Raw genomic sequence first — 19889 nt, 5'->3', positions numbered from 1 at the left:
TCCTTTGTATATGGATATCCGGTTATTTCAGAATCATTTATTGAAAGACAATTTTCACCCATTGAATTGTCTTGCACCTTTGTTGAAAATAAGTTGACTATAAATGTAAGGGCTTATTTATGGATTCTCAATTCTGTTCCATTGATCTGGATGTCTGTCATAATGCTAGTACCACCCTGTCTTGATGACTATAACTTTGTGGTGAGGTTTGAAATTGGAAAGTCTGAGTCCTTCAGCTTTGTTTTTTTGTTGTTCTTTTTAAAAAATATTTTCACTATTCTGGGTCCTTTGCATTTGTTTATGAAATTTAGGACAAGCTGTTCAAATTCTGCAAAAAAGTGAAGAAGGATTGCACTGAATCTGTAGATGAATTTGGGGGAGTATTGCCACCTTAACAATATTGAGTCTACTGACCCATGAGCATGGGATGCCTTTCTATTTATTTAGGTTTTAAAAATTTCTTTCAAAGGTGCTTTTCCGGGGATGACTTTTTATTTATATTTTCTACTCCTAAATCATTTTCTTTTACTAGGGATCTAGTTATAGTCCAGGTGGGAGAAGCAAATGAAAGAAAGGCACTGTTAAGATATATTCTCTGTTCTGTTGGAGATAGTAGACTTTGAATAGGAAATTGTATCTGGAGGCTTCATGGTAATGCCAAGAATCACCTGCCTGAGGATTGTTAAATCCTAGATCAGGTTACCACCAAGCAGTACTGAATTCCAATCTTTGAAACAGTTGAAAAACAGAAGTATTGCTTATCTCACTGGGGTTGTTCAGATTCTGAGAGGCAAACCAGTTAACCTTCTGGAGCACTAGATGGCTCCAGGATTTACCTTATTTCCTTTAAGGTTTATTTGATTTTCTGAATATGTTTAAAATTAAAAGAATATCAAAAGGCATATAGTGACAAGTCCTCCTCCCATCCTTCCCCCATCTACCCAGTCACCCTTCAATTTTTATGTATCTTTCCAGAATTTATATATATAGTAAATATTAATATACTTTTATCAGAGGTCTTAGAATGCGTATTGAGACTTTATAAGAAGTAAATTTATAGTAAGTAGATTTTAAATAGGATTTTATTATTATTATTATTATTATTATTTTTAAGGATTTATTTGACAGAGAGAGACAGCCAGAGAGGGAACACAAGCAGGGGGAGTGGGAGAGGGAGAAGCAGGCTTCCCGCGGAGCAGGGAGCCCGATGCGGGGCTCGATCCCAGGACCCTGGGATCATGACCCGAGCCGAAGGCAGACGCTTAACGACTGAGCCACCCAGGCCCCCCTTAAATAGAATTTTAACTGATCAATATGTGATCAATTTGGGTATTCTTTCTTATTAGTATTAGTGAAGACTTCCCCTAACTGAGTTAGGAGAAAATTTTGTTCTGCTCATTTTTCTTATTCCTTGACAAGGGGCTGTTTGAATCAGATTTGAACACTCTCTGCATAACAGATTTTGGCAAATATCTACATTATGGGGCCACTTGTCAGAACCTTTCTCTGCTTGTGAAAAAGTACATAAAGTGCAGGTTTGTTTTTGGCAGAATGGGCAAATGTTCACAGTTCTCTGGCTGAATCCCACACCAGATTCAGATTTAATGTGCAGTCTTATACATATGCTTAAATCTGAATCGTCATTTTTTTTCTCTGCACATGTAAATTTTCTTTTTTTAAAAAAATTTAAAAATTTTTTAAAGTAATCTTTACACCTAATGTGGGACTCAAACTCAGGACCCTGAGATCAAGAGTCACGCACTCTACTGACTGAGCCAGCCAGGTGCCCCATATGTAAATTTTCAACACAAGTTAACTTATACCTCACTAGGAATCTAAAAAAATAAAGTAGTATTAAATGTCAGAGTTTACTGAAGACAGGAATATTGGCAAACTGTGTTGTTTTTAAAGCATTTTCATCATATGTACATGTAACTTAATTTACACTTCAACCTGTATAAATTTATTTACTTTTCTTTTCCAAGAAGCTATCTATTAAAGACATGGCTGACTTTCCTGTCCCAGCCCAAGATGTGACTAGTGATGACAAACAAGGTATGAAAAGAATGAGTTTTATTCCTTTAGGGACATTCTACCCTTGTTTCTTCATCTACTTCTCTTGGAATGGCTGGCTTCTGGAGCATATGAGGACGGTGTTCAGTATATGAACACATTTGGATGGATTAAGTAGTTCAAATAGTTGTCAGAAAACTGTAGTTTCTGAAGTGGTAACAGGAGCTTCCAAAGCCCCCTAACTCATTGGCCCCTTACTCACTGCTGACCCTCAGACTACTCTGACACTTTACATTGGGATTTGGTTGCACTAATTAGGAAATGACTGGAAGCTGGAAGAATTGAGAGCTTAACATCTTGGGTTGGCAGATGTGATCCCAGAACATCAGTATAAATGCATATTTGTGCACAGGTCTAATCCTTGAGGAAGTTATCTTCTGGAGAGAGTTTCTGTCCCTGGGATTTATCTTGTGACTTTGTGGATGCGAAGCTGTGTCGTGGAGCCAGCAACCATTTGTCTGTCTTACTGGGCAAGTGAGAAGCAGTACAGCACAGTTTTCCATGTTAGAGCTACCATGAAGCACAGAGATGAGTTGGCCTAGGAATATTTAGAAGAACAGTTGGATGTATACCCCTCTGCCCCCTCCACCAACACCACTCCATATAATTCTTTATAATCTACCAGGTCTTTCCTCATTCATTGTCTTACTTGGTTCTCACAAAACTGAATGGAGGCTAGTATGTTTTATCACCTAAAACGCAGAGATGAGTAAACCGAAGTGCAGGCAGGGTGAATCACTTGTTTAATAATAAAAAGAATGGGGATAAGAACAAAGATTTTCTAAGTCTCAAGCCAGTATTCTTTTTATTATTTGATACTGATTTACTACCCATGAATGAGAGGCTTATCTGAAGGGACTAAAAATCAGTGAAGGTATTTCAGGTTTTATTGTCAAGATCTGCCATTGTTGCTGCTTTGTATGGGAATTAAACATGAAAAATAAGTTTTCCATTAGGAAACAATAATTGCTTGCTCTCTTTAAATATTTGCTCAGGAGAGGCAGGCAGAACTAGACATTCTTTGCATCAGTGTCTTTACTAGTGGGTCTAAGCCTTGATTGCACATTGGAATAACCGGGTGAGGTCTAAAAATACTGAAGGCTGCATCTCACTCCCAGAGAGATTCTGATGTCCTTGGTCTGGGTGTCAGGAATGAAAGGGAGAAATTTCTCATATTTTCTGGTAATACTCCTCATAGCCACTAGAGGTGCTCTGTTGAAAGTTGGAAGTACTGCTTTGTTCCTTGTGGGATGAGAACCTATTTCCATACTTTAGGGGGTCTTTATTCTTTTACTAAGTGCTGTACCAACCTATAGAGGTTTATAACACCATTTTCATAAGTGATGACTAGGGATTCTTTGTTTTAATGTCATGTGCCTCAGACATAAAATTTTACCGTTTTTTTTTCCTCCTTTCTTTCTCTTGTTAAGAACAAAACAAAACACGTCTAGAACAAAACAAAATACGTCTAGCTTTGAAAAGTACTGTGGATGAAGCCTTACCAAAGGATATGTCTGAGGATCCAGGTAGGAGAAAACCATTTTAATATATTTTTATGTCATTATTTCTAATTTAAAGAACCCAGTAGTTTCAGTGAGTAGAAAATTGGTGGTAGTATAAGTTTCTCTCTAAATATTTGCCTTGTGTTTTATTCTTTTTTTTTTTTTTTGACCATGTAGAAGGTACTTTATTGAGGTGATTAGGAGTGCCCCCAGCCCAGGCTCATCCCCCTCAGTACAGTCCCATGGGTGGAAAGGACCAGGCCTGTGGGTTGCTCTGGGCCACCACCTAGGAGAGGCTGGGCAGTGGGACAGGGGGGCTGGGGCTCCAGTCCAGGGCAGAGGTTCCAGGCAACAAGGGTGATGGTGGCTGAGGCATGGGCTGTTGGGGCCCGACCCCCCAGGGCTGCAGAGGGGGCGGTGTGGCTACCAGCCAAGATGCTTTTCAGCAGGTCAAAGGCTGTTGGGGAGCCCCAGGCTGCCCCGGATGGCGAAGGCAACAAGGGCAAGGGGGGTGGCCAGGGACCTTTTGGCGGTGCCAGGTTCACCCTGTGCACCATGGGAGTGCTGCAGGTGTGAGGCATGGCAAAGGTGAGCTTCTTTGTCCTCTGTTGCCTCCTCTGCCTCCCCTCCCCTGGGGCCGGCTCAGGGCTGTTGATCCAGGAGGGTGTCATCCTTTGGCTTTCAGGGCCCTCAGGCTTGGTCCCTGGTAAGAGTGGCTGGCAGCCACGGAGCACCACGGTGAGGTCGGGCACACAGCCATGGCAGGCCTGTAAGGTGCCCACAGTGGCATCCCTGGCTTCTTGCACTAGGTTCCTCCTGGGGAAGGCCTGTGGCAGAATCAGCTGGCACTGCAGCTCCTCCAGCAGCTGCCCCAAGCCAGGGAGCTCTGGGGGACTGGGTGGGCCTGGGCCAGAGCCTCTGGGCACCTGGTTTTCCTTGCCCCTTGACTGCGGGGCCTGTTCTTGGGCCCACCTTGGGCTTGGGGAGGGTTTGGTGGGGAGTGAAGGGGTGCCTGGCTCCAGAGACTCACAGCCTAGCAGCTGTGCCACATCAAGAGATTTCACCTCATGGTTAAAGAGACCCCAGTGCTCCTGGCTCAGCCGGCCCTGGGTTATGACCACAAGCTTGGGAACAGTAGGGGCCACAGAGGGATCCTGACTGGTCACAGGAGGATCCTGACGGGTCAGTGGCCGGCGGCTGCCCATCAGGGCCTCATTGCACTCCCGCCTGGTCTTCTGACAGAGGACACAACCAGGTTTCTCAGGCTGCTGGAAAGGCTGGGGGGCTGGCCCTCGGGGGTCTATAGTGTCCTTCTCCTGGACCAACGAACCCCGCCCCACACCCACCCCACGTGGCTGTGGGGTACAGTGGCTTCTTTTCCGTAGTAACCCTAGCTCACGACGGACTGGGGTGTCTTCCGGGCCTCACGCTGGGCGCCTTTTGTTTTATTCTAAGGAAATCTTTTGGTTGCTTTTTACTGCTTCCCTCTTTTCAGGTATGAGAAGAGGGTGTTTTTTATTTTTGAGTTCTGAATTTAGGTTTCACTGATAGGATCACGCAGTTGAAGTTAGAGTCTCATTATTACTTTTACTGTGAAATTGGGAAGGCTTGGAGTTGAGATTTCAGTAAGCCATTGTGGTTTCTGTGTAGAGTAAGGAGCTGATGGGTAGATCAACTGGAGGCCCATGGGTAGATCAACTGGAGGCCCACAGTTGAACTTTTCCATTTCCAGAGCAAAAATCTCAAATGTTTTCATTAAACTTCACCACCAGGAAGGCAAGTAAATGTGCTTATACATGGAGTGGATTCCAAGGAGAAAAAGAAAAGTTGTGTTTGTCCATGTTCTTGGAGAGTTGGAACTGTGTCTGTGAACTGTGGAGAGGGCCAGGCCTGTGTCCTCAGCTCTCTTGATGGGAGCCATCACTGAACCAAGCTGAACCTAGCTGAAAACAAACTGGCTAGGGAGGGCATTACTCTTTGGATCTCCAGTTGTGAGGATGTGAAAGAGGTTGCTGCATTCCCTCATTGTTATCTTTCATAATATTTAATAAGTGAATCATGTTTGTTTTGGTTAGCTAGCTATCATCCCAGGCTTATTTGTTTAAAGTTGGAACAAAGGAATCAGTATAACATTGAGTCTTATGCTATAGTACAGTATTTCCCAAACACTAAGTTCATTCAAGGTTTAAAAGAGAGAGAGGGGCGGGGGAAGATAGAAGGAGGAGGGGGGGAGAGAGAGAGAGAGAGAGAGAGCGAGAGAGCGCACGCGCATGAATATGAATGAGAATATATGATTGATTTCGGTGATGAGGTTGAAGATTCTATGTGTTTAGGCAGCACCCCAGGTGATTCTGATGTGTGGCCTATTTGGGGAACCCCTGCCTTTAGGAGATGATGTTAAGAACTAGAAAATTGAGACTGTAGATTAACCATGCCTCCAAAAGTGGTGGGAATTCTCAAGCCTAGTTTGGGTTCCTTCATCATAGGGAGAAATGCTCAGTTTATGTAAAGACAAATGGATTGCTGGCTTGTTAGAGAATTAGACTTTAGGCTTGCCCTCTTATTCCATGGCAGAACAAATACCTGAGGTCAGTTCTTTCCACCTCTAATTTCTGGAGCTAAAGTGGATGCACCTCCGTTTTTGTAAACTTCATGTTAACGGTGTTAATAAAAGCTAGTTGAACTTAGAGAGTTAAATTGGTGCTTTTCCAGCAGCCTTTTAGGCTAATAACTTGCTGTTTTTTCCATGAGCATCATGTGTTCTCTGGAGCATGAGCTTCATTTTTAAGATTCCTTCACTGACGGGGATGGGGTCACCAGACAAATGCTACGAGGGTGTGCTACGGTGTGCAAAGCACATCTGCATTTGTTTCATTCTGCCTGGGAACATGCTCTGTGGCTTCTGATTTATTTTTCCTACTGCTGCCCCTTTCTGGAGTGGATATGAGGGAATCTGTCATCTGAAAACCTATTTAATACCCCCTTTCTTGGGGCATGTTTGGATTTCTTGTGCGAGACACTGTAGAGTTTCAACGTGGTGGTTTCTAACTCCGAATGTCTGTCCATGCCACAAGGACATTTCACCTCAGTTGAGTGCTGCCTTTTAGAGAATTAAACTTCAGGCTTGCCTTTTTATCCTATTTCAGTTTGCTGCAAAGGTGACATGCCCGGGATGTTCTAGGAAGTTGTCATTCTTCTTCCCTCTTCCCAGCTAAACAAGCTGTGATCTCCCCACTGGCTTCTGCCTGGATTCCAATACAACAAGCCCTGGCCATTTTTGCAGATACTCACATGCCCCAAATGCTGAGTCTGACTTTCAGGGGCTTGGAGGCTGATGGAAACTTAACTGGAATAGTGTTATCTAGCTTTTTGTGATCCGAAACCTGTGGGGACTTATCAAGATCTGCCCGGGATATATCTTTGCAGATGGCAGGAGAAATATCTCCCTGCCCTGCTCTTCCACAATGGGTGGTAATAGTGATGATAATAATGGTAATAGTAATGGTGATGAAGATGATGTGGGGGTGGGACTGTTGTCAGGGAATGGGGGTAATTCCTTGTCACATATTTTTTAATATGCCTTTACCCTTTTAATTGCTGAAAGTGTACATATTAGTGGAGTCTAATAGATTCCTTAGCTAACATCATATTCCAGCCGAATTCAACAGGGCACACTGCACAATGGTGATCTTTTTCTTGATGTCTGTAAGTCATGCTGAGGGGATTAGGCCTTTTGACCCTCACACTAGTCTTCAGACACCGTTGGTGATTCTAGCAGCTGCCCCGTTGCCAGCTATCACCCCAGGGTCTTTACAGGGTAGAACAGTTTTCTGCTTCCATTACCTGCTCCCACCTGTACCTCCTTTGCTGTCCTAATGGGAACTAAATTTAGAATCCAGGTTTCTAAGCTTGAAAGATTAGGAACACTCTCCAACAGTAATATTTTGCAATTCTAAAATACAGTTAGTTTTCAAAGTACTTTCATCTTCTCTCTCCCCGTGAGAAAGGGGTCACATTTTTATTATCTTCATTCTGTAGATGAAGAAACTGAGGCTCAGAAACATAATAGTTACGGTTGTGGCCAGGAGGGACATGTAGGCCTCAGGACTCCTGTCTGGGTCTCCACCGCTTATCCATACCCCCACACCCCATCTGTCTGTATGTCTTATCTCTCACCTCCAGGGTTTACCACTCCTTCCACACCCATTCTCACCCCAGCAAAAAGAGATAATGGCAGTTGACAAAGGAATTAACGGTCACCCCCGTGGTCTGGTTTGGGGAACCAGACTTTTATTTTAATGTGGCCGAGACTTTCCTGACCCACATATTTCTGGAAAGCAGTGTGGCCTGAGGGAGAAGAGGGGTTCAGAGTCAGCTGTGGGCAGCCTGCCCAGAGGGTGGCCCCCAGCTTTGTGGTGAGTCTGGTCACACTGTTCACTCACCTGCAGGATGGGCTCCGCTTAGGCCCCTTTCCTTCGCTGCCTGGAGTTTGTGGGGTCAGGGGTGGCGGGGTAGCCACATATCCCTGCAGATGTAGGTGCATGAGAATGGGCAGGACAGGGCTCAAACTCCTCAGGCCTCCCATGCTTTTCAGGGCTCTGGCAGCATTTTGATGGATTGAAGTTGAAAGATGCCTGTGTTCTCAATACACCAAACCAGAATGCTTATTTTGGGATAAATGCATCTTTTCGGCAGCTGACCATATCTAAGGGAATATATTGCTAGTTTGCTTTGTGCTTGTTAGCATTTTTAGCTCCCCTTTCCTCTCCTGCTTATCTAACCCATGGATTTTAATGACCCTCATCAATCCAGGCTGCTTCATCCCAAGGAGGGTTTTTATCTTTAGGAGCAATGTAAAAAAGGGTGGGATAATTCACTGAGACATAAGAAAATGTTTGGAAGAATTTGTGCAAGCAGTATACAAACTATATTCTCCTTGTTCCTAGTTAGTAGCACTTTTTCTATGGATTTTTATGACATTTTATGATGAAAAATTTGCAGTGTTTGCAAAACCTTAGCATAACTAATGGTTTCTAAAGTTGTCTTCTGTAGGGTATTGAAAACATAAAAAAGGATTAATCTTTTTGTAAATGTTTCTAATTACTCCCAGGAACCTGTGATGGGAAAGTAGGCTTCATGGGTGTCGATACTGAGCAAGTTAGTTCATGATTTACATTTGATAAGGAAAAGTCTTATGGTTGATAAAATATTTTAATGATTTCACTCCGTAATATCCTCTGTATGATTTGGTCACAGAGACATAGGACACAAGAATATTTTCTTATAGGAAAATCTGTGTAGCTTATTTCAACTTGTGGGAGCTTTGATTTCTTGTGGTCATGCTGCTCTGGTAGTGTATTTTAAGAAAATCTTGAAATATGTAACCTGATAGATTTCTTCCTAGCCTTCAGGGGAAGCTGGTTCAAAATCAATTACTAGGCTATCATGATAGACCAAGAAAACCACAGGTCTGAACCCACTATTATACAAGTAGATAACCCCTTGAGAGGGTTTTCTTTTTAGACTGGAATTTCTTTATTCGTCAACGTAGATTTGAAAATAGCTCCTTAGTACTCTAACAAAAGGAAAAAAAATACTGGTTTCTCCTTCCTTTAAATTGTGCCTTTAGCTTTAGAAATAAAATTACAAGATAATGAAAATGTGGAGGCGGTCAAGTTCTCCACAGGGACACCTGTACCTCACATTTACCTGTTGATAATGTTTGTTCTGTACTAGCCCAGGTATTGCTTATAAACCTGTTCAACTGCAAAAATGAAAGCCAAGTAAACAACAACTAATCTTTGTTTCAGCCACTTCTAAGGATTCCAACAGTCTCAAAGCAAGACCAAGATCCAGGTAGTGTTTGTTTAATTTCTGCTTTAATGCCCCTTCTGTCCTGTCCCTGACTAGAAATAAAATCCCACAACCTGAAGCCCAACCCACAATTTCCTTTTCCTTCAGATTTGAAGCTTAGAATAGGGGTGAATTCACTTGTCATGAAGGGCCTGCTTGGAGCATGCAGTGCGGCTGGGAGACTCTCAGTTTTTGTGTTTATTAGCGCTGGAAGACGGTGGCTGCTTCTGGCTGGTCGCCTGACAAGAAGTGGTTTGTGTGGATATGGCCCAGTTGTTGCAAGATGATAAGGAGTAGAGGGCAGTAGTTTTGGAGAGAAGGAAATGTGGTTCAAAGGTAACACTGAAATTTACTATCATGACAAGATGGACACCAAAAAGTAAGATGCCTGAGGGATGAAATCTAGAGTAGGAAAAGAAAGCACTCACAGTGATTTTAATGAGGCTTGAGGCTTTAGGTAAGCAGTGCTTATGGTCTGTTTTATCCTGTCTTAGAGCTGCTTTTTGGCTTCACGGTTTGTTTGTTGTTGTTTTTTTTTTAATAGATTTTGTTACTTGACGGAGAGACAGCGAGAGAGGGAACACAAGCAGGGGGAGTGGGAGAGGGAGAAGCAGGCTTCCCACCGAGCAGGGAGCCCGATGTGGGGCTCTATCCCAGGACCCCAAGAGCACGACCTGAGCCAAAGGCAGATGCTTAATGACTGAGCCACCCAGGCGCCCCAAACTTCACGGTTTTTAGATCAGTAGAAGCTAGTAGAAGAGGGAGAGCGAGTAAGGCAGAGCTGCAGTTGACATCAGACATCAGAGTGGAGGATTGAGGAGAAATACGGAAACATTAATAGAACATCAGAGAGGGGAAATGGTGTTGGGACCACTCTTCAGTGGTAGACAGCAGTGGAAGACAGGACAGTACAGATGTGTTTGCTTTGGCTCTCAGTGACTTTTTTCTTCCTTTGGCTACTGAGACACATTCCTGAAAAAGTGAATTTAAATCTGATCATATTTTATATGCTTGAAATATTGATAATTGAGGAAACCTCGTCTTTTTGTAAGTCTGAGAGTTACCCCTTAGTTTATCTTTTATGTCTGGAGTTTCTAAATTGGGGTTTTGTTTCCTTGTTTATAGAAGATACAGATATCTATATTCACATTTTTTGAAACAATAGATACAGTAATCTTTTTGGCAGGAAAAAAGGTATAGTCACTATTTCTGTCTGTGGCTACCACATTTACTCATCTCTTTTTTTTTTTTTTAAGGATGAATGGATCTTTTACTGTACTGGCTTAAAAGTACTGGCTTTAGGATGTAGGAATAGTAACATTTATCTGCCCTCATATTATGAAAAACCTTTGAATTCCAGAAATCTGTTTATGTGTGCTGTGTTAACTGTAAATTAAACCTCACAGTTTTCTTCTGTTGACTTCCTCTCTTTCTCCAAGTGAATGAAAGTACAAAATTTCATGGTTACCTGTTCTATTATTAATATCTCTGGCCAACTTTTTTTTTTTTTTAAGATTTTATTTGTTTATTTGACAGAGAGAGAGCGAGAGAGGGAACACAAGCAGGGGGAGTAGGAGAGGGAGAAGCAGGCTTCCCACTGAGGAGGGAGCCCGCTGCAGGGCTCGATCCCAGGACCCTGGGATCATGACCTCAGCCGAAGGCAGATGCTTAACGACTGAGCCACCCAGGCACCCCCCAACTTTTATATATTATTCTTTTAGGGATTGGTCTCCTGGTCTAATTTGGATGTTTTTATTTTCACTACTCCCCAGCTGGGTCTTTACTGAGACTGAGAGAATCAGATTATCCTTTATCTTCCTTTTTAGAATAATAAAACTTTGTAGAAATGTGAGGGAGAGGGAAAATCACTGATCTAACACCACTTATATTCATTATTTTGTTGATTCCCTGCACATTTGTATTTAAATTGGTTGTAGTCACAGTTTTACAATATCACTTGTTTAATATTCAGTTAGCTTTCCATATGAAAATACCAGTACGCAGGTTATATATGGGAATAGAATGGAACGAGATATGTGGTATGGGATGGTATGCCTAACTGTATGTGTGTTGATACACACACACACACACACACACACACACACACACACACACACACCCCATATTTTCTTTCTTGACTGAAAACTGTCACTAAAGCTCTTTCTGGCATAAAAAGTTCTTTTAATTTCTAGCTAGAGTCTCTGGTTTCCTTTTTAAATCAAGAGTTCCCATTTGAAAACTTTGTTGTCCTTTCCTATCAATTTCCTTTCATTTTGATTGAAAGTATCAGACCATTATTCCTGCCAGTTCCTGCATGCCTTTGCCTTGCCTGTCTTGCCAGTTGTTTTACAGGGACCACCCCGGAGCACGTTCCATGCCATTATGGCAGCTTTATGAAAGATTGCAACCTTGCATGACAAACAAAACTCTTCAGCTACCACAAAGAAACCTTGAGGGAATGATTCGGGAAAGTAAAAACTTGCTATGTCACAACCAGCTTTACCAAGAACTGAAGTTGCTGAATAGTAATCGATAGATTCTGATTTCATAAATGGCACTCTAATAGCTAAATACTAATAATAGTTTTCTGATGTTAATTTGTCCCTAGAACACATCTCCGACTCAAAGGTCATTTTGTTCTTTGACATGAGCGTAGCTGAGAGGCTGAGTAGAACGGATGTACAGATCCACTTCTTAGAAAATCATATTGGGAACTCATTCACAAACCTGTTTCTAAGCGATAATGTACTGAGTTGAATTAATTTAGAAAATAATTAAGTCTCTAATAAGTAGTTTAGCCACTACTGCCAAAAGATTTCTTTCCTGACTCATAGGCAGTATCAGAATATTTTAAAAATGGAATTTAGAAACAGATTGGCGTTTGAATTGAACCAATGTAACTTTCTAGCTATGTTACTTTTGGCAGGTTATTTATTTTCTGTTTCTTTGAATGTAATTATTAGAGTTACAATCTCAGAAGTTGTCTAGTTAGCCACTGCCTTGTTACAGATTGAGGGAGAAGGTTAAGAGGAAGCTTCTGCTTTGAAAATTTCCCCAAACTGGTATTTCTCATGGTAAGACAGCCTAGACCCCTCCATCTGATAGATGTGTGTTTCCCTTTCCTGAATTTCATTTGTGGCGTATTCCCTTGAGTCTCTGATTCTTACTCTCAGGTTGTCTGCCCCACTTCCATATGTGCCTGTCATCGTGTTCACATGTAAACAGGAGAAAAGTGCTGCAGTCTGTTAAGACTATGAAGCCCTTCTGTTACAATATGGAAGTGCCTGAGCAGAAGGCTTATGTGTTATTCTTATTAACAATACCCATAGAAATGGATTTGAATTTACTTTCTATCTTTTCCTTTGTGTAAGTTTAGGTCTAAGATATAATATGAACAGAGAGGTTAAAAAAGGTTCTGATTCATGGTTTGGGTTTGGACAGTTATTGCAGGTAGTGGCACCCAAGGGACAGTTGAATTTGTGGTTGCTTTGAGATGGGCCCTGGTCAGTCCTTTGTAGTGACTTTGACTTTTGTGGGTATTTCCATTTCAGCCCTACTTCAGAGACTAAAGCTTTGCTGTCTCCCTTCTGACCTTTCCTTATTTTGCTGCAGATCTTACTCTAGCACCTCCATAGAAGAGGCCATGAAAAGGGGCGAGGACCCTCCTACCCCGCCACCGCGGCCACAGAAAACCCATTCCAGAGCCTCCTCCTTGGATCTGAATAAAGTCTTCCAGCCCAGTGTGCCAGGTGAAGTGCTCCTCTGCACCCCAGTCTTTCCCTTTCCTGTTGGAGTCACTGGATGTGTGTCTGCCACAGAGGCCTTTGTGAGTCCACAGAACAAGCAGATCTGGCTGTTTCCCGTCCCAGGAAGGCCTTCGAGTTGCTATGGTATTCTTGGGAGGGAAAGCAGTTCTAAACCGATAGATATCCCATGTGTCTGGAGCCTTGCCCACACTCGTATGGACCAAGAATTATGAAATTCTGTACCAAGAGGATTAAAATACTTTAACCCCAGAAAGCCCACTGAGTGCATGACTGGGGTCTTGTTCTCTGTATCGTGGTAATTTGTATATAAGTAATTTGTATATAATTTGTATATTGTCTGTCATTTCCTGAGACGCTTATGCAGTTCTTTTGTGAAAGACCTTGGCGATCGACACCTGGCCAGATTCTTCCCCTGCATCTTATCCTTGTGGGGAAGATGCTGTGTCTTGGCGGGTTTAATGCTAAGGGGGCTTGCTTTCTAAATCTGACTGATGGTTAGGTGGTTGGTGGAGGGAACTAGGGCAAGGGCTCCTCCAGGTGGCCTGCTGAGGGCTTCTGGGACTGGGACTTCCTTGAGCCAGCTGCTGCACAGCTGGGCTGGAGGTGGGGGAGGTTGGAGGGCCCTGTCTCCCTGTGAAGTGGGAGATGTCCTCCTAGGGACCCTACAGAACAGCAGATGAGAACCATGCATGCCTTTGCTTAGCAAAGGTGCTAGGATGCAGCACCTTCCCAAGTGTTATTTTGGGAGCAGCAAGGGCCTTTCCACTGACTAATGTAGGCAAGCTATAAATACAGTGATTTCCTGGAACTTTTTCTCTATCTGTGTGCATTTTAAATCAAGCCAGCCTCAGATGCTAGTGATTTGCAGATTATTATCTTTTCTACAAAAGCAAGAAAAGACTCTCCTTGGCTCACACATTAGCATGACCTCTGTGTCCCAGCAGAGCTCAGCATGTTTTAGTTGTTCTAATAAAGTAGTCTCCTCACAGTAAAGTTACAGATTGTTTTTTAATATACTAGAGTCTGGAACTCTCTATGAAATTTGATTCTCTGCCATGAGTTCATCAGATAAAAATTTGCCTTGCATTTCCCCCCATACTTTGATCCAAATTCTGGCATAATTTCATAGTAACTGGTATTTGAGGTGGGAGTAGACATGGATGATGATGCTATAAAAATTTCACGTGGCTGGCGGATTATGACCCAGAAGATTTTTCTATGCATGCAAAAAGATTAAAACAATCTGGGCAGCTATCTTAATACGTTTTCCTTGCAAGGAGAGGCTGCAAGCGTGCAAGCATCTGTCTGGCCGTGCAAGCCCGCGAGGAGTGCCAGCAGTGCTGGGGAATGGATGTGCTCTGGCTTTTATGACATTGCATCGTATGCTGGAAGAGACAAGACTGGATTTGGAGTCCAGCTCTGCTGCTTATTAACTGTTTGATTTTCAGCAAGTGGCTTAATCTTTCTGCATTTCAGATTTTTAATCTCTAAAATAGGGCCAACAGTCCATGGAGCTATAGGGTTTTGGCGAGATAATAAACATAATCCTAATAGCAACATGTTTGACCCATAGGCACTCATTTGCTCAGAAATCATTGAGGAAAGGGAGTGAGAAGATAAAGTCCTTTGCCCCCCCCCCTTGATCTCTAGTGGTTCAGGTCTGTGATCCCTTCCCTATAGTTCCTTGGTGGGCTCACAGAGGGACCGAGCCCCAGTTGCCTGCTGTATTACAAGCAAAGGACTGTGAAAAACAGAGTAAGTGAGGCTAGGTTGCTGAGTCACAGAGTGGCCTATGGTGGACTGATTATGTAGAGAAGAAATAGGATGGAGAGAAGATGCAAAGAAGCAAGAATGAAAGAGGGAAGTGCAGAAAATGATGAGATGGTTGTTACATAGGAGTGATGATGTTTATATAAAGGGAGGAGAAGGAAATAGAAGACTGTGATGACCAGGGGGAGGAGAGCACACAGAGAGCCCTTCCTACAGACTTGGTGAAGGATTTGGTGGGATTTTTTTTTTTCATTTTTTTATTACTATGTTAATCACCATACATTACATCATTAGTTTTTGATGTAGTGTTCCATGAATCATTGTTTGTGCATAACACCCAGTGCTCCATGCAGAATGTGCCCTCTTTAATACCCATCACCAGGCTAAACCATCCCCCCACCCCCCTCCCCTCTAGAACCCTCAGTTTGTTTTTCAGAGTCCATCGTCTCTCATGGTTCATCTCCCCCTCCAACTTACTCCCCTTCATTCTTCCTCTCCTGCTATCTTCTTCTTCTTCTTCTTTTTTTAACATATATTGCATTATTTGTTTCAGAGGTACAGGTCTGTGATTCAACAGTCTTGCACAATTCACAGCGCTCACCATAGCACATACCCTCCCCAATGTCTATCACCCAGCCACCCCACCCCATCCCTCCCACCCACCACCACTCCAGCACCCTCCGTTTGTTTCCTGAGATTAAGAATTCCTCATATCAGTGAGGTCATATGATACATGTCTTTCTCTGATTGACCTATTTCACTCAGCATAACACCCTCCAGTTCCATCCACGTCGTTGCAAATGGCAAGATCTCATTCCTTTTGATGGCTGCATAATATTCCATTGTGTATATATACCACATCTTCTTTATCCATTCATCTGTCGATGGACATCTTGGCTCTTTCCACAGTTTGGCTATTGTGGACATTGCTGCTATAAACATCGGGGTGCACGTACCCCTTCGGATCCCTACATTTGTATCTCTGGGGTAAATACCCAGTAGTGCAATTGCTGGATCGTACGGTAGCTCTAATTTCAACTGTTTGAGGAACCTCTATACTGTTTTCCAGAGTGGTTGCACCAGCTTGCATTCCCACCAACAGTGTAGGAGGGTTCCCCTTTCTCCACATCCCCGCCAACATCTGTCGTTTCCTGACTTGTTAATTTTAGCCATTCTGACTGGTGTGAGGTGGTATCTCATGGAGGTTTTGATTTGGATTTCCCTGATGCCGAGCGATGTTGAGCACTTTTTCATGTGTCTGTTGGCCGTTTGGATGTCTTCTTTGGAAAAATGTCTGTTCATGTCTTCTGCCCATTTCTTGATTGGATTCTTTGTTCTTTGGGTGTTGAGTTTGATAAGTTCTTTATAGATTTTGGATACTAGCCCTTTATCTGATATGTCATTTGCAAATATCTTCTCCCATTCTGTCGGTTGTCTTTTGGTTTTGTGGACTGTTTCTTTTGCTGTGCAAAAGCTTTTTAACTTGATGAAATCCCAATAGATCATTTTTGCCCTGGCTTCCCTTGCCTTTGGGGATGTTTCTAGGAAGAAGTTGCTGTGGCTGAGGTCGAAGAGGTTGTTGCCTGTGTTCTCCTTTAGGATTTGGATGGACTCCTGTCTCACGTTTAGGTCTTTCAACCATTTGGAGTCTATTTTTGTGTGTGGTGTAAGGAAATGGTCCAGTTTAATTCTTCTGCATGTGGCTGTCCAATTTTCCCAACACCATTTGTTGAAGAGACTGTCTTTTTGCCATTGGACATTCTTTCCTGCTTTGTCAAAGATCAGTTGACCATAGAGTTGAGGGTCCATTTCTGGGCTCTCGATTCTGTTCCATTGATCTATGTGTCTGTTTTTGTGCCAGTACCATACTGTCTTGATGATGACAGCTTTGTAATAGAGCTGGAAGTCCGGAATTGTGATGCCGCCAGCTTTGCTTTTCTTTTTCAATATTCTTCTGGCTATTCGGGGTCTCTTCTGGTTCCATACAAATTTTAGGATTATTTGTTCCATTTCTTTGAAAAAAGTGGATGGTATTTTGATGGGGATTGCATTGAATGTGTAGATTGCTCTAGGTAGCATTGACATCTTCACAATGTTGATTCTCCCAATCCATGAGCATGGAACGTTTTTCCATTTCTTTGTGTCTTCTTCAATTTCTTTCCTGAGTATTTTATAGTTTTCTGAGTACAGATCCTTTGCCTCTTTGGTTAGATTTATTCCTAGGTATCTAATGGTTTTGGGTGCAATTGTAAATGGGATAGACTCCTTGATTTGTCTCTCTTCTGTCTTGTTGTTGGTGTATAGGAATGCCACTGATTTCTGTGCATTGATTTTATATCCTGCTACTTTACTGAATTCCTGTATGAGTTCTAGCAGTTTTGGGGTGGAGTCTTTTGGGTTTTCCACATACAGTATCATATCATCTGCAAAGAGTGAGAGTTTGACTTCCTCTTTGCCGATTTGGATGCCTTTGATTTCTTTTTGTTGTCTGATTGCTGTGGCTAGGACTTCTAATACTATGTTGAATAGCAGTGGTGAGAGTGGACATCCCTGCCGCGTTCCTGACCTTAGTGGAAAAGCTCTCAGCCTTTCCCCATTGAGAATGATATTCGCTGTAGGTTTTTCATAGATGGCTTTTATGATATTGAGGTATGTACCCTCTATCCCTATACTCTGAAGAGTTTTGATCAAGAAAGGATGTTGTACTTTGTCAAATGCTTTTTCTGCATCTATTGAGAGGATCATATGATTCTTGTTCTTTCTTTTGTTAATGTATTGTATCACGTTGATTGATTTGCGGATGTTGAACCAGCCTTGCAGCCCAGGAATAAATCCCACTTGGTCGTGGTGAATAATCCTTTTAATGTACTGTTGGATCCTATTGGCTAGTATTTTGGTGAGAATTTTTGCATCCATGTTCATCAAGGATATTGGTCTGTAATTCTCTTTTTTGATGGGGTCTTTGTCTGGTTTTGGGATCAAGGTAATGCTGGCCTCATAAAATGAGTTTGGAAGTTTCCCTTCCATTTCTATTTTTTGGAACAGTTTCAGGAGAATAGGTATTAATTCTTCTTGAAATGTCTGATAGAATTCCCCTGGGAAGCCATCTGGCCCTGGGCTTTTGTTTCTTGGGAGATTTTTGATGACTGTTTCAATTTCCTTAGTGGTTATAGGTCTGTTCAGGTTTTCTATTTCTTCCTGGTTCAATTTTGGTAGTTGATACATCTCTAGGAATGCACCCATTTCTTCCAGGTTATCTAATTTGCTGGCATAGAGTTGCTCATAATATGTTCTTATAATTGTTTGTATTTCTTTGGTGTTGCTTGTGATCTCTCCTCTTTCATTCCTGATTTTGTTGATTTGGGTCATTTCTCTTTTCTTTTTGATCAGTCTGGCCAGGGGTTTATCAATCTTGTTAATTCTTTCAAAGAACCAGCTCCTAGTTTCGTTGATCTGTTCTACTGTTCTTTTGGTTTCTAGTTCATTGATTTCTGCTCTGATCTTTATGATTTCTCTTCTCCTGCTAGGTTTAGGCTTTCTTTGCTGTTCTTTCTCCAGCTCCTTTAGGTGTAGGGTTAGGTTGTGTATTTGAGACCTTTCTTGTTTCTTGAGAAAGGCTTGTATTGCTATATACTTTCCTCTCAGGACTGCCTTTGCTGTATCCCAAAGATTTTGAACAGTTGTGTTTTCATTTTCATTGGTTTCCATGAATTTTTTTAATTCTTCTTTAATTTCTTGGTTGACCCATTCATTCTTTAGTAGGATGCTCTTTAGCCTCCATGTATTTGAGTTCTTTCCGACTTTCCTCTTGTGGTTGAGTTCTAGTTTCAAAGCATTGTGGTCTGAAAATATGCAGGGAATAATCCCAATCTTTTGGTACCGATTGAGACCTGATTTGTGACCTAGGATGTGATCAATTCTGGAGAATGTTCCATGGGCACTAGAGAAGAATGTGTATTCCGTTGCTTTGGGATGGAATGTTCTGAATATGTCTGTGAAGTCCATTTGGTCCAGTGTGTCATTTAAAGTCTTTATTTCTTTGTTGATCTTTTGCTTAGATGATCTGTCCATTTCAGTGAGGGGGGTGTTAAAGTCCCCCACTATTATTGTATTGTTGTCAATGTGTTTCTTTGCTTTTGTTATTAATTGCCTTATATAATTGGCTGCTCCCATGTTCGGGGCATAGATATTTACAATTGTTAGATCTTCTTGTTGGATAGACCCTTTAAGTAGGATATAGTGTCCTTCCTCATCTCTTATTACAGTCTTTGTTTTAAAATCTAGTTTGTCTGATAGAAGGATTGCCACCCCAGCTTTCTTTTGGTGTCCATTAGCATGGTAAATGGTTTTCCACCCCCTCACTTTCAATCTGGGGGTGTCTTTGGGTGTAAAATGAGTCTCTTGCAGACAGCATATTGATGGGTCTTGTTTTTTAATCCAATCTGATAGCCTGTGTCTTTTGATTGGGGCATTTAGCCCATTTACATTCAGGGTAACTATTGAAAGATATGAATTTAGTGCCATTGTATTACCTGTAAGGTGACTGTTAACTGTCTGTTGTCTGTGTTCGTTTCTGCTCTTTGCTGCTTTTAGGTTCTCTCTTTGCTTAGAGGACCCCTCTCAATATTTCTTGGAGGGCTGGTTTCGTGTTTGCAAATTCCTTTAGTTTTTGTTTGTTCTGGAAGCTTTTTATCTCTCCTTCTATTTTCAATGATAGCCTAGCTGGATATAGTATTCTTGGCTGCATATTTTTCTCGTTTAGTGCTCTGAAGATATCTTGCCAGTCCTTTCTGGCCTGCCAGGTCTCTGTGGATAGGTCTGTTGCCAATCTAATGTTTCTACCATTGTAGGTTACATATCTCTTCTCCCGAGCTGCTTTCAGGATTTTCTCTTTGTCTCTGAGACTCGTAAGTTTTACTATTAG

The 19889-nt window shown here is 42.1% G+C and overlaps 1 protein-coding gene and 1 pseudogene across 7 annotated transcripts in view; one reads left to right on the top strand and one right to left on the bottom strand.

Annotated features, from left to right (window-relative positions):
* Nucleotides 1-19889, top strand: part of REPS2 (RALBP1 associated Eps domain containing 2) — a 238225-nt gene that overhangs the window by 122408 nt on the left and 95928 nt on the right. For 6 of the 7 annotated variants that reach the window (XM_027609020.2, XM_027609021.2, XM_027609015.2 and 3 more), the window contains 4 exons: nucleotides 1986-2055; nucleotides 3504-3599; nucleotides 9386-9431; nucleotides 13041-13177. In XM_027609020.2, the coding sequence (XP_027464821.1) occupies nucleotides 1986-2055; nucleotides 3504-3599; nucleotides 9386-9431; nucleotides 13041-13177 (349 nt within the window). The remainder of the gene's footprint in view (nucleotides 1-1985; nucleotides 2056-3503; nucleotides 3600-9385; nucleotides 9432-13040; nucleotides 13178-19889) is intronic. The other variant, XM_027609016.2, reaches the window with a different exon arrangement.
* Nucleotides 3805-6641, bottom strand: LOC113931148 (annotated as a pseudogene).

The sequence above is a fragment of the Zalophus californianus genome, chromosome X (genome assembly GCF_009762305.2).
Source record: "Zalophus californianus isolate mZalCal1 chromosome X, mZalCal1.pri.v2, whole genome shotgun sequence".
NCBI classification, from domain to species: Eukaryota; Metazoa; Chordata; class Mammalia; order Carnivora; family Otariidae; genus Zalophus; species Zalophus californianus.
Note: the sequence above shows the minus strand (reverse complement) of the source record. Positions and strands in the feature narration are given on the sequence as shown.